This window comes from Gadus morhua, chromosome 2 (genome assembly GCF_902167405.1).
Source record: "Gadus morhua chromosome 2, gadMor3.0, whole genome shotgun sequence".
In the NCBI taxonomy this organism is placed as follows: domain Eukaryota; kingdom Metazoa; phylum Chordata; class Actinopteri; order Gadiformes; family Gadidae; genus Gadus; species Gadus morhua.
Genome location: NC_044049.1, coordinates 3879187 through 3894517, shown reverse-complemented (window position 1 = coordinate 3894517; position 15331 = coordinate 3879187). Strand labels below are relative to the sequence as shown.

General features: G+C 50.1%; 1 protein-coding gene across 2 annotated transcripts; it reads right to left on the bottom strand.

The window, feature by feature from the left end:
• Positions 1–1727: 1727 nt before the first annotated feature.
• LOC115539323 (transcription factor MafG-like) lies at positions 1728–13923 on the bottom strand. Of its 2 annotated transcripts, none has more exons than XM_030350371.1 (3): positions 13568–13923; positions 2692–2766; positions 1728–2177 (listed from the first exon to the last, which is right to left on the bottom strand). In XM_030350371.1, exons 2-3 carry the CDS (start codon positions 2725–2727, stop codon positions 1731–1733), a joined length of 483 nt encoding a protein of 160 aa, XP_030206231.1. In that variant the 5' UTR covers positions 2728–2766; positions 13568–13923; the 3' UTR covers positions 1728–1730. The 2 variants fall into 2 exon arrangements, with proteins under 2 accessions (XP_030206231.1, XP_030206232.1); XM_030350372.1 differs by lacking the exon at positions 13568–13923 and adding an exon at positions 12795–13334.
• Between the last annotated feature and the right edge of the window lie 1408 nt (positions 13924–15331).

The following is a 15331-nucleotide window of genomic DNA, read 5'->3' as shown; positions in this document are numbered from 1 at the left end:
GTTTTGATGGCTGAATTCAGTCCATTTCAACCCCCAACCCCCCCCCCCCCCCCCCCTCCCCCACCCACCTCTTGCATGTTTTTAGTGTGCTAATCTCTCACAGACAAAATGGTTGGTAACCAACGACTAGGAAGCAGAGGATATCACAGATGCCAATACCGACGCAATAAGACAAATCGACCCTTGTGTACACCACCTAGATTGAGCTGTACAGGTTTAAACAGCGAAGCGTTGACATCTATACAGTGCACGACACCGCCGACTCGCACGCACACAACGCGTCACGGGAGGCCCCTACAGGTCCGGGGGCCCCGCAGGGCGCGCCTAGTCACTAGAAGAAAAGCTATCCGACTTCAATAGTAAGCCACTTTTGGTACAATTGCAAAAAAGATATCACAGGTTTTTATGTGTTTTTTTTCCGCGTTTTTTTTCTTTTTTTGTATTTCTATAAACAATGTTCGTTAATCTACACTAAAAGGACAAAGCAAAAAACGAAATAACAACAGAACTAGAAAAAGGGAATTTCTACGATGCACACCATAACTATTGTAACAGTAAAGCTAGTGTAAGTGTTATTTTGGAAATATTCCGCTGCCCTGGCAACAATCACAAAAAAACTAAAATGAAAAACATTTTATAAAGCAAAACATTAGAACATCTATTTCTCTATGAGCATAACTTATGTTGGAAAATGTTTTGTGTAGTTTGCTTCCAAAAAAAACATGAGGATATTCTTGTGATAACATTCAGGTATCTCCAATAGTGGACAAGCATCTTGTCATGTTTAATTGGTGTTCTGCTCCGAAATAACACCATTTAAAAACGCTCATTTGAAACATTTCCAACCTACCGTTAATATGCAAGACCTCTTTGTATTTTTCAGTGCATACGTATATTATTGCATCTACCTGCCATATTGTCTCCAACAGGTTCATGAAAGTCTGTCATAAAACAGAAACGAATGCCAAAGTTGCAAGCATCTCTTCAGATTCACGGACAACAAACAAAAATCACAAATTTGACAGATACTTGCTAGTTTTGGGTTAGTCAGGCTGTTCCAGAGACATCTGTAGCATCGTTCATATTTTGAGACAACGATTTCGAGACTCGAGTGGCCGACGTGAGTCAGTGCATCATAACAAGGACAATGTTCTCCGATGTGTAAAAGCACATCCTGCCGTTACATGACGTTTAACAATGGCCCAGATTGGAGCTCAACGCCTCCAGCTGGGCCCAAATCCATTAATAATGGAGTTGATAGATCAATCTAAGTCTTGCAATCCAGAATTAAATTCTGATGTACTAATTAAAAAAAAAAGGTATTAAACGTTTTACATCATACATTTATGGAAATGTAAATCCAATTAAAACCCTATTGTAGGACTTATAGCTCATCATATTTCATATAACTTCCAATGTAAGAAGAAGAGATCTCCTACCCCAGGTTTCCTCAATAATTTCAACGGTATTTTTTTCGCAAGAAGCCGTCAGTACAGACACTATTACCAACGACAACCTGTTAAAAAGCCATCTTCATGACACCATAACCAACTATAACTAGTTGAAATTCAGTTTCGGCAACCCAACCCAAACAGACCGGCCAACCATTAGCGTACGGCGGCTATGCTACGACCTCGCTACGATGCACTGACTCTTAACACAACTGAGGCCCACCCCTCCCTCCCTCCCTCTCTCTCCCCCTCTCTCTCTCTCCCCCACCCGCCCCGATACTACGACCTGGCCTCCGCCTTGGACTTGATGATGGTGATGACGCTGGTGGCCCCCACCTTCCCGCTGATGACGGTCGACATGGGGCCCCGGGGCCCCGGCTGCGTCACGGGGCTCCGCGCCACAGTCCTGGCGAAGCTCTGCAGCGCCTCGTACTTGGAGCGCAGCGCCTCCAGCTCGGCGCGCATGCTGGCGTTCTCCGAGGCCAGCTTGTCCACTTCCTGCTGCAGCAGCGCCTTCTGCCGCTCCAGCTCCTCCTTCTGGGTGACGCGCTTCACGCGGCAGGACGCCGCGTAGCCGCGGTTCTTGAGGGTGCGGCGCCGCTGCTTCAGCTGCAGGATCTCCTCCTTGGTGAGGCCGCGGAGGTGCTGGTTCAGCTCCCGCACCGACATGCTCACCAGCTCGTCGTCCGTCAGCGTGGTGCCATTCTCCCCGGGCTCCCGCTTCACCTGCACGGACGGAGGACGGGGAAGGGACGCGCAAAGTGGCCACGCACGCACGCACGCACACGCACACACACGCACACACACACGCGTGCAGACACACACACACACACACATGTACACGGATACACACATGTACACGGACACACACACACACACACGAGTGCAGACACGCACACACACATGGACACGGATACACACATGTGCACGGACACACACACACACACAAATGCAGACGCGCACACACAAAAGTGCAGATGCACGCACACACATGTGCACACACACATGCACGAACACACACACACACAAACACACACAAGTGAACACACACACATGCACAAGTGTGCACACACACACACACATGCACAAGTGTGCACACACACACAAACACACACACACACGTGCAGACACACACACACACACACACAGTTTAGAGTTGAGCATCCTAATGTCGGCCCCTCATGTCTCCACATGGCGGTGGAGGTTCTCTGCAGGGGGAGAGGAGTGGTGCGTTCTTTACCTTCAGGGCTTTATTTCCCTTGTTTGCAGTAGTCATGCCCCGAGAGCAGGTTTTAAAAACACTCTGCCGTCTGGTCTGTGGACAACAAAAGGACAAATATAAAGAAAAAGAAAAAAGAAATTTACCTCAAAACAAGTAGCATACACAATACAACAGTAATCTTCTCTTGCTCTACTCCAAATTTTAAGAATCACCGATTTCGGGGAGAGCGAGAGAGCGAGCGAGCGGGAGGGAATGCGAGGCCGTCTGGTAAACTGGGTCAAGGACTCAAGACATCCTTCCAGGTTTGTTGCCAACTGTTGTACGCGCTCCATGGCTGTCGCATGAGGTCAGCGGCCATTACCAGCCCCCCCCCCCCACCCCCACCCCATTTATCAGACTCCCCAAAATAGCTCTGGTGGCAGTCTGCCCCCCAGTGCAGCTCAGGTTAGGTTGAGGGGGGGGGGGGATCATGTTACACAGCCCAGTAAGCTTTGAATCGAGGAGAGGCAGGAACCTAAAACGCTGGCTGGCGGGATGCAGAGAGGGGAACACGGGTGTGACCAGCGAGGCCAACCGCCCTCAGCGACTGAAGCGCTTCACCAAGATCTCTCTTGGAAAACAACGACGACCCTGTTGCGTTTCCTTCTTACCGCCTTTTTCCTCTTTCCCCCCCTCCCAAAATGAGCGGCGCTGAGGCACTCTCAGCCGCTCCTACTTTCGGTACTCCTCTGTTGGGGTACCACGCGATCTGAAAGGGCGCCGAAGAGGTGGAGCTACAAGCACCGTCCGTTGATTGGTCGACGGAATCGTCACTTCCATGCGACAGGGGGATAAAAACAAACAAACGCAGTACCCGCGAGGTATTTACAGACAACTTCTCCACCGTGCTTCGTGACATATCCTTACGAGTACACATTCAGGCATTTAGAGAGCATTGATTCGCTCTGGGAGGCATTGAGGCGCCATTGCTTCTTTATGTACAGACGACCTTGTTTGGGCGTGAGCCGTTATCAACTATAATTCACGTTTTCTTAACCTCCGCACGGTTTGACCTACTGCACACCAAACAAGAGGCCGATATCATTGCTTTAATCATGAGCGAAACAAACGCTGACAACATGCGTTCTGGCTGAGAGATGGTCCGACAGCTTAGTAGAAAGTGAAGACATACAAAGACGAATAAATGGGGTGCACTGCCTCTTCAAAGTGTATTAACCCCCCCACACACACACACACACACACACCGAGGAACTGCTGTGTCAGCTCCACCGCCACGCACCACCGCAGTCTCAACACATTGCCTCGGTAAGCTGAATTACACCGTGTGTGTGTGTGTGTGTGTGTGTGTGTGTGTGTGTGTGTGTGTGTGTGTGTGTGTGTGTGTGTGTGTGTGTGTGTGTGTGTGTGTGTGTGTGTGTGTGATAAACGAACGCCTTAGGATCCTCTCAACACCTAAACATAAACAACCCGTTGGCTAGTCACTGAGTAGGTACTTTTCCTCCAGAGGGACCCGCAGTGACCTGGGACGACCGCCATCAGGGGATCATCCTGCTCGAGGATGCCCACAGGGAGGTCACCGACGTTGGAGGGAATCGAACCGGGGACCCCAGGATGTGAGCTGAGAGAGCCGACCCTACCGCGACTAACAAGTCTGCTGGCAACTCGATTCTTTATGACCGCGCGCCGTGATGCGTGACACCAGACCACAGGTGACTCCCCCTCCCCCCCCCCCTCCCCTCAACCCCTCCCCCCCTCACCCCTCCCGAAGTGCACGGCGACGGCCGAGGACATCACCATGGCAACGTGGAAGGGGGGCTGCAGGTGCGGGTACCGTCACCCCTGGGCCATGCGGGGGCAGAGAGAGGGGCTTGTTAAGAGTGACCCGATTACAACTCCATCGCAGGGGGGGGGGGGAGAGATGGGAGGGGATGGGGGGGGTGACACGATGGCTCAGGTTGTGACTTGCATCACTGATGCTGCGGTCCTTCCCAAACAGCTCCCTCCCCCCTCCCTCTCCCCCTCTCTCTCTCTCTCTCTCTCTCTCTCTCTCTCTCTCTCTCTCTCTCTCTCTCTCTCTCTCTCTCTCTCTCTCTCTCTCTCTCTCTCTCTCTCTCTCTCTCTCTCTCTCTCTCTCTCTCTCTCTCTCTCTCTCTCTCTCTCTCTCTCTCTCTCTCTCTCTCTCTCTCTCTCTCTCTCTCTCTCTCCCCCTCCGCATGGAGGGGGGAGAGAGAGAGAGAGAGAGAGAGAGAGAGAGGGTCCAGAGACCTGTTTGGACGTTCCAGCACACAACCAAAACAGCGTCGCCCTTCCTTCTCAGGCGGATCCTTCCTGTTGGCTTTTCTTCTGTGCTCGATATTTTCATCTCCACGTTTGCTGCTGCTGCTGCCCCCCCCCCCCCCCCCCCCCCCCTTCCCCCCCCAGCTATGAATAGCAGGGCTGACCGTAACACCTCACGTTACCCGGCTGCTATGGCGGCTGCAGCCGGTGGCCGTGACTCATTTCCACTGTTTCCAGTTTTTCCAGTAAGCATTTGGACCGCAGATTGCAGAGCATAATGGGATAATGGCGCGGGAGATGATGCACTGACACAGGACAAATAGACAGGAAACAACTCTCCGCTAATAGCCACCGGGCAGGGGAGGAGAAAATAGACCAGCCAGAGCCCGCCGCCCGCCAAACACACATGCTCTGTTGGGCCCCAGCCGCGGCCGGAGCCAGCCGGCGGCAGACGAGGCCCCATGTCGTCCGCCGCACGGCGGCCTGGTGGGAGACGGGCTGGGGGAGGACGGCTGTGATCCAGGCTGGAGGGGACACAGAGGATCAGCCTGTGGTACGGAGAGTGGAGGGAGGAAGAGGAGGAGGAGGAGGAGGAGGAGAGCAAGGACCCCAACCTTATTCAGCTCCCTTCTGCTCGGCGTGCCAACAGATGACTGCCGTTCATTGACAGGGGATGACAGCACAACACGGGCACACACACACACACACACACACAAACACGGCCACACACACACACAGACACACACACACACACACACACACACACACACAGACACACACACACACACAAACAGCTGCTCCCACTGCCAAGCAGGCATCCGACCTCGTAATCTCTCAGACACACACATACACAGTCGAAGACACACACACACACACACACACACACACACACACACACACACACACACAGTCGGAGAAACAAACACACACACACACAGCGATGCAAACACACGGTCGGAGACACACACACACACAAATAAATAAATGCACTCAGTCGCAGACAGACAGTCAAAGACACACAAACACATGCATGCATGCACCCACGCACAATACACTTTGTCCCCAATAGCCAACACTGCAACTTCAGCATGAATCTCACTCCAGGTAAACAACACAGCCAGACTGTGGTGTGGACCAGTAGCAGTGCCCAGTAGTCACAGCGGCAGCTATAGGTGGAGAGAGTGCCCTTGCACACTCGACAGGTTCACCCTTGAAATAAAAAATAAATAAATGAACAAACTGCCACACCAGAGGTCAAAGTGTACCGCTTACTCCTCCCTCGGCGGACAAACACCTTTCCCCCCGTTAACAAGCCCTGGTTCTCTGAGTGGGTGGGGGATCCAGGCAGGGTGGGTGAGGAGGGGGGCAGGGCTGAGGCAAGGGGGTACGGAGCCCGCTGATGCGTCTCTGGTAGGCGGGCGGTGGCCTCCCCGTTCCTTTACAATCGGCCACAAAACGCTGACCAATCAGAGTGGAAGGCTGTTAAAGCGGAGACGTCCCGCCCACAGGAAACACTGAGGGGTCGGCCAGGGAACAGACGAAGGGGGGGGGGGGGGGGGAAGAGAGAGAGAGAGAGAGAGAGAGAGAGAGAGAGAGAGAGAGAGAGAGAGAGAGAGAGAGAGAGAGAGAGAGAGAGAGAGAGAGAGAGAGAGAGAGAGAGAGAGAGAGAGAGAGAGAGAGAGAGAGAGAGAGAGAGAGAGAGAGAGAGAGAGAGAGAGAGAGAGAGAGAGAGAGAGAACAGCCTTGTGAAAAATGCCCGCTCAACACATTCGGAAGAGCTCGAGAACAGGTTGAAAGAGAAGAAAAACACCTGATCTCAGCATGGGCCGCGAACCAAGGTGCCAATCAGAGCGCCGTGAAGTTGAACTAACGCGACGAGAGCAACGCGGACAACTTTTAAAACGCTCCGAATCCCGGCTCCAAACGCACCATCCCCGATACCACCTCCTCCTCCTCCTCCTCCTCCTCCTCCTCCTCCTCCTCCCAAAATCCGGTGGTGGCGTGAATGGTCCGGCCTTGGGCGGGTGTCACATGGCATCGCATGGCCGGGGCCGATCGGTGGCCAGGGGCCACAGGGGTGGGGGACGCCATTAGCCAGGGGTCTCTTGGTTTGAGGGACCGGAGAGTAACACACCGTGTCCCCTCCGGAATATCTACGTTGTACCGATACCAGCCCTACCACCATCACAACCACCACCACCTCCACCATCTGATAGTGGAGCCCCCCCCACCCCCCATGACTACCAGGACATGGAGGTACGGGGTAAAGGGGTACGAGGAAGGGGAGGAAGGATCTGGAAGGGACTGCATGAAGGGTAGTGTGTGAGACGCTCTCCGTCTCACACACTACCCTCTCTCACAGGCTAGGGCCACTTGACAGTGGGGTAACAAGATTAGCAGGAGCACGAGAGCGGTCCACGCACAAACACACACCCAAACACACACCCAAACACACACACTACCATTTACATTAAAGCCCTGCCCAATATCTGCTCTGAATGCACAAAACATGTACGGGAGGAGGGGTGGGGGGGGTTGGGAAACAGACAGGTGGCACAGGGCTTTACAGCACCACAAAAATAACACAACCAAACACACGCACGCACACACACACAAACACAAACACAGTACCATAACTCCACTCCGTCTTTTTGCAGTGAAAACACACTTAACTTGTCATTTCCAATTGCAGAGGAGGGCTGCGGCTGGCCGGGCGGTAATGAAGGAATACCGAACCGGGCAGCGGCGGCCAACACTGATGTGAACAGGCACACCGTGAGCACGCCACGATGGCAGGAAGCTCCCCGGCTGAATGCTGAGTACGGCAGGCCCAGAGTCACGTACCGCGGCCGTCAGTAATACGAGGGCTGGGATGGATCTCAAGGAGGCGTCAGTGAGGGTATGTTTTCCGGTTACAGCGTTAGATGAAGAGCGAGGGAAATCATTTTAGAAGCATTTTTTGTCTCGTTTGCGTCGATTCTCTTTTGATCCAGATTGCAATCGATAAATCACTGACAAATATATAAATCTGTGATCTTCCTGCGCTCTTGGACTCATTGCGCTTAACCGGACTCTTCCACAAGGCTATAGGCGGACATACCGCTGAAGCTATAGTGCTTGAGCACTAGAGCTTTAGCAATAGCATTTGTTTCGGGGGAGAGGCGTCAGAGGCAGGCCTTAAGGGAGGGATTTTTTCGGTTGAATACTTTCAGAAACTAGCTGACTCTGGCTGGGTTTCCTCAAATTGCCTACCCCAGCTTTAAACCTCAAAAGGATTTAACTCCCGGTTAGTTGGGGAAGCTGCTCATCGTCTCAGGCCCGACACACTGTGCTGTGTACGCATTCTTTCATTGTACGTCTCTTTTGTATTCTCCTCCACTTGAGAATGAAAGGAAGCCGGACGGAACTAGATTTTGTTTAGGGAACAGCGGTGATTCAGATTAGGATGCTTAATCATCAGGATGATAAAGACCAGAGCGAGGAGAAGTCAAAAGCATCACCCACCATCGCCTTGCCTTCAGAAAGTCTCACCGTCCTTCCTGTTAACCGTTCTCTACTTTCCCACCCAAATTGGCCGAGCTGAGGTCCGCCCGACTTCCCATCCGTTCCCCTACTAGACTCCGACGGTTCACTCATGGTCGGGCCCCCGCCGTCTGGCCCCCGAGGTCCACCACGCTCCCTTAGTACTCACGGGCCAAGTGGGAAAGAAAATAACATGCAGATATTCAGACCTAATCATCCCTGCACTTCGGTGGAGTCAAGTCCATTATCAGGCACATCACTTGTGGAGGTAGGGCAGGAGGGGGGGGGGGGGGGGGGGGGGGGGGGGGGATGCATTTAAAGGCAAATTAAAAGTCTGGTACCTGATGGAACAGGAAGTGGGAATAGTGGAATAGAGAGGGGGGGGGGGGCGTATGTGTGGAGCATGCAATGTGTCGGCGGGGTGTGTGCGTGCGTGTGTGAGAGAGACAGTGAGTGTGCACGCCGGGGAGAAGAGAAGCTATTAACTACTAAGTATTCAGAGCGTGAAATAAGAGTGACAAAAAAGAGGCAGGGGGAAGAGGAAAGGAAAAAGAAAAAAAATACACATTCAGCTTTCAACCGCTCAACTTGAGAAGCGATGTTGTGCCTGGATTTCAGCGGCGCTGTCAACGGAGTGAGAAACACAGACAGGCTCCGCTCATGACACGAGTCATAACGCAACGTATTGTCTCAGCTCACAGCTGTTAGACGGGCGAGTCCGATTGGCAGGTGGAAAACTGTTTATAAGATCCGGTAAAGCAGGGAGGATTTTGGCTTTATGAGGAAAAAGGGACACATGTCTATTGAAATATGGAATACATTTGTCTGTTTGCTTTGCGTTGCGTTTTTTTTTATCCTTTATTGGAAGATGTTTTATTTCAATGTGAATACTGTTAAAGATAAGACATTTCTGAGTCATTAGTTCGACAGCGTGATGCATCGCACCGGACATCTAAAAATGCACCCACTTAATGCAGCCTGTAGGCCTACTATGCCTTTTATTTATATCTGCGCTTTATGGATAACGTCCAGTTGTTTTTCCAAATAAACAACAGTTGAGTGGGCTAAACACTGAAGCTTCTAATCGTGTAAAGCCAATTTTGTAAATGCACTTGTTCCGCGATGCTCCTCATCCGAAAAAAAAAAAAAAAACCTTTCAACGAGGAGTCCATTTCCTAACGATGGCGGCTCACTGAAATGAGTGCTGTGTTAATCGAAGCAGTGGGCAGGGAGGGACGTAGAGACTCCACTGGCCTTCCACACACTCCTGCCTGGAGGACTTCATTAAAAGGGAATAGAGACGGCTCTAGATGCATCAGCACCGCACCGGGGTTGAAGACAACCCACACACCGGCTTAACCTTCAGGAGTTTAACTAAACAGCCTGCATGCACCAACCATTGACCCGAGCGTGTGGAGGGTGTGGGTCAAACTACGTCTGTCCTCCTCCCCCCCCCCGCTCCAATTCTTGTGAATAAAATATATTTTCAAACCACAATTGATTTTACCCTCACATTAGGACCTTTGGTTTGAAAAATACAATAATAATCGTTGGCCTACAGTTTCACAGCGAGTAACAAATAGCCGGTGTGTTTTTACATTATTGACAGTGGTGAGCAGTGGGTGTTGGACAAACTGAATGGGAAGATGCTGTGTTTTTTACTGAAAAGGTTCTCTCCAATATTGCTTCTTTAGTCTTTCGTTGCTCAGGTGAATATCACAAACAGTAAAGCTCTTGAAGGTGGCCATCCCTGACTCACCATCGTAGGTCAAACCCAGCGTGCTGTGACCTCTGCCAAAGTCACATGACACACTAAGTAAATACACATTGATGCAGGGAACTAAAACCAAGCACCAGCCACATGTGGTCATGTATATGAGCCACAAGTTCTCTGTCTGTCTGTCTGTCTGTCTGTGGCATCAAATAACAACCAACTAGCGAGAGCCATGTCTGCATCACTTAATGGCCTCGAAGCAAATTCAAATTGTCTCTGACCCGCCCAACTTCGACTCCTAGTCCTCGACAGTGAATTCAACCGAGGCGTAACAGTTGCGTCAAAAAATAAGCAAGATAAACAATCGACAAACATTGAATCACCATGTCTGCGTGTTTGATCACAAACGCCCTTCGTGCATTCGAAACTGCCTTCCTGTGAACAATCGTAATCCCACGAGGATAGGACGAGCAACAAACCAAACTCAAACATAAGAGGAGGAATATAGCAAACCACAACAAACTGCTTTATCTGGCAGCGTCTTCATGAAAGCGTCACTCGGGGTAAGGGTGCAGCAGCAGACACTGCAATGCTAAGCAATCCTAATGTGCGCGCTCTCCTTGCAGTCGGTTTCATCACCAACATTTCCTCGTCATTGAAAGAGAGAAAAAAATAAAAAAGAATATACTAGCCTATATTGATCTTTTTTTACCCTCCCATCCCATCCCATCCCCTCCCCTCGCACACTTTGCTCCCCCCCCCCCCGCGGCAGCTTAAGCAGCACTTTTGTGAACAAACCCCACTCATGTTCCCATCTTGCGGCGGTTAATTGTCCTGAATAAGCATAACTACTCCCCAATAAGGCGGGATGCAGACCGGGTAGCCGGACGGGGACCAAGCCACACTACAGATAGTGGTGTGTGCGTGCGTGCGTGCGGGTGTGTGCGTGCGGATGTGTGCATGCACGCGTGTTCTTGCCTGGTGTTTCATCAACAATCCCACATCCTCTCCTCCTCCTCCACCAAGGCGTGCAAGAGGAGACATGCTGCCCATCGCGCGCAATACCGCTGAGGGCCGGACAGGAGTGCCTATGGGGTTGAAACCTTTATTTTTTATATCCGCTTTATCCGGCTCCATACCAATGACCGTAAATCCAAACGCTGATCTCCACCACCACCACACCCTGCATCTAGCCTCACCACCACCACCACCTCCACCCTAACTCTCACCCTCCTCCACCCCCTCCTCCTCTCTCCTAGACACCCTCATCTATTCTCATTACCTGCAGCGAAAAAGGCAAAGACAGGCAGGCATTACGCTTTGTTGCAAAGCCGGGCTTGGGATGCGAGGGCAGGCCGGCCTGCCAGCCCAACAGGCCTGGATTCCCTCGCCTGTGTGAAAACGGATGATGAAACCAGATGAGTATCGGAGCAAGAGGAGGAGACCGGGCTCGGTTGTTATCCCCGCTGATAAAACTTAAAGACTCTTCAGAGGGCGTTTCTCTTTTCGAATCGAGCACACGTTTTCCGATGGATAAATCACTTGACCCTAAACGTGCATTCTAAAGACCCCTGGCCAATATAATCGACATGTCCGATATAAACACCATGACCATATTGCAAGAAAATAAATGGTATCTGTTGTACCCATTATAACCATACAAGAAAATAATTGCATTTGTTATTTAAATTTACTCATTATCATAGTCTTCTAAATTCAACACGTATATGACACACAGCTTAAACAATTTGGTGCCACCATTTGAAACCATGCATGTGTGGAGACGGTGATTTATCCTCTGGAACACAAGGCCATCTGTAACAATTTATAAAAGACGAAAATCCTGCATATAACGCATTATTATAATAAAGGGATGTCACATCGCAAGTGACTAGTCAGCACTGTGTGCGCGAGAGACACCCTGACAACGAAGAGACGCGATGTAAACGCGCGGGGTGAATGCTGAGGAAGCGGATAAATGTGTGATAGTCATCACTCGACGCTCATAACTTGACATCCATTGGGCTTTCGAATCCATATCACGTCAATCCAGCTCCCAGATTAGGGTAGAGTGGGGGGGAAACACAGATGCTTATCCACCGCGCAGACCTTTTGTCCGGTGGTGCTGATGCTCTGTTTCGGGGTGAATTCTCCAAACGTCTGAATGCAATGCTGTAGTGATTCAGCATGGAGGAAACGCTCCGTGTTATGCCTGCAGATTGCACGATACAACACAACAACAAATGCCAATTAACGATATGACACTATGTCGGTTCGTCTCGGCGCTGGTCCATTGTGGGCGTCTCAGGAGCCGCTCAACGAATTTCCGCTCCAGGTGAACCAAAGAAAAACAACAACGCCGCTGTCTAATTTAGGATTTGTAGTCTTCTGTTTTAAAATAAGCCATCCTCACACGCACTTGAAACCTCCCACGAAACCCGACCTGTCCATATCATCAATCACACACACACACACACACACACACACACACACACACACACACACACACACACACACACACACACACACACACACACACACACACACACACACACACACACACACACACACATCCTTGATAAATGTCATGAGAAATTCCGAAACCAACCTGGCGGTCTTCCTAGAGCGATGAAGCAGCAGGTTTGAGCAGCTCTGATAATGTGTGTGAGTTGCCAGACCACAGAACACCAAAGCAAACACTCCGGGCACGCCGACTTATCAAAATGGCAATCTTACTACACGCGACTCGCACATTGCACGCGCCGACACGACCCTCCACGTTCCAATATGTATCGCTCGTGAGAGTCGGCCAAAAGCTCCCGTGCACAAAACAAGCGCGGAAGGAAAATCCCTGCGCTCAGCGTCTTGCAATAAAACATGACACTGTCGCGATATTCAAAAGAAACATCGTCATTTGAAAACGAACACAATTTCACATGTGAACAGTGCATTGTCTTTCATAGACGCGCACAGTCAGTGGATACACTGGCTGTATAACCGCGCCGGAACAGGCGGTGGAAATATTGGCTGCTATCTCAGCGTGGTAACATCACAAGCTAGCTCGCGCTAGCCACAGCCAGCACCGGCAGAGCGAGCCCCCCTCGCCCGTAGCTGGAGGGGCGCGAGGACGGCTAGTCACGGCAAGCTCCGGCAGCGCGAGGAGAGTGCTCGCGCCTGTCAGTGCCGAGGCCGGCGCGAGCCCTCTCCTCGCGCTTCTGGTGCTAGTGGTGGCCGCGAGGAGCCTCTCTCCTCGCGGCCACCACTAGCACCAGCAGCGCGAGGAGAGGGCTCGCGCCTGTCAGTGCCGAGGTAAAGGCGTGCACGCTCAGCATAACATCACAAATGTCAAACGATTCCACGTTATACACACACACAACTCACCTATGTCGGGTCGGGGATGGCAGGTCAGCGGTGATGCGTCCTAAATATGATCACGCGGCGGACTGGACATTTAACATCAGGTCTTTAAATTGGGTCTGCCCGAGAAGTAGACTTGAGCCACCGCTGGTGCGCTTCTTGTTGATTCTCTTTTCCCCTTGTGTTGGAGCCAGGCGTCATGATGTTTGGTCACGTGTCTCCATTCATGAGTGATATTTTTCCACACGGGAAGATATTAAAAAGTCACCTAATGTGGTCCCACCTCGACACATTATTACAAAGTATCGCCCCGTGTGATGGTTTACATGGGTTCAATGCGTGTTGAGCACATCTTTTTTTGAGGGAAAGACGCCAATCTCCTGGTTTCTCATTTAGTCATCACACGATACCAGGACAGGACGGCAACATTATACGTGGAGGTTAATTAAGTAAAAATAAAATAAAAAAATTACCAAGATGTTGTCTCCGTGTTTATTCTCATCTCAACATAAAACATTGCGATAAAAACTAATAAATTAGATGCTTATGTTAACGCAGGGAACTGAATGGGAGTATGATCGGAATGTGTTAATGTGACACTTGGCATTTCCCCAGACCCTTGGGCTCGGTGAACGCTATCTGGACATGCCCATGTAAGCCTTAAGCTATAAATAGAAACAAGTCAGCAAAATCCATTGTCTTAGAGGCTAGAGAATCCAACTATAATGAATGTGCAGTGATATATATATATATATATATATATATATATATATATATATATATATATATATATATATATATATATACAGGTGCTGGTCATATTATTAGAATATCATGAAAAAGTTGATTTATTTCATTAATTCCATTCAGAAAGTCAAACCTGTAGAATGTATACATTCATTCCAAACAGACTGATACATTATAAGTGTTTTTTGCCAAAAAGAAGATGATTATAGCTGACAACCAATGAAAACCCTAAATTCAACATCTCAGAAAATTAGAATATGGTGAAAAGGTCAGATATTGAAGACACCTGGTGCCACACTCTAATTAGCTAACTAACTCAAAACACCTGGAAAAGCCTTTAAATGGTCTCTCGTTTTGATTCTGTATGACACACAATCATGGGGAAGACTGCTGACTTGACAACTGTCCAAAAGATGACCATTGATACTTTAAAGAAGGAGGGCAAGACACAAAAGGTCATTGCCAAAGAGGTTGGATGTTCCCAGAGCTCTGTGTCCAAGCACATTAATAGAGAGGCGAAGGGAAGAAAAAGATGTGGTAGAAAAGAGTGTACAAGCAAGAGGGATAAACGCGCCCTGGAGAGGATTGTCAAACAAAACCGATTCAAAAATGTGGGGGAGATCCACAAAGAGTGGACTGTAGCTGGAGTCAGTGCTTCAAGAAGCACCACACACCGACGTATGCAAGATATGGGCTTCAGCTGTCGCATTCCTCGTGTAAAGCCACTCTTGAATAAGAGACAACGTCAAAAGCGTCTCGCCTGGGCTCAAGACAAAAAGGACTGGACTGCTGCTGAGTGGTCCAAAGTTATGTTTTCAGATGAAAGTAAATTTTGTATCTCCTTTGGTAATCAAGGTCCCAGAGTCTGGAGGAAGACAGGAGAGGCACAGAATCCACGTTGCCTGAAGTCCAGTGTAAAATTTCCACAGTCAGTAATGGTCTGGGGTGCCATGTCATCTGCTGCTGTTGGTCCACTGTGTTTCCTGAGGTCCAGGGTCAATGCAGCAGTCTACCAGGAAGTTTTAGAACACTTTATGCTGC

Coding starts and splice junctions, on each gene's coding strand:
- LOC115539323 (XM_030350371.1), bottom strand. CDS start 2,727: ATGACTACTGCAAACAAGGGAAATAAAGCCCTGAAG. Junction 2,178..2,691: donor AGGGAAATAAAGCCCTGAAG/GTAAAGAACGCA, acceptor CCGTCCGTGCAG/GTGAAGCGGGAGCCCGGGGA.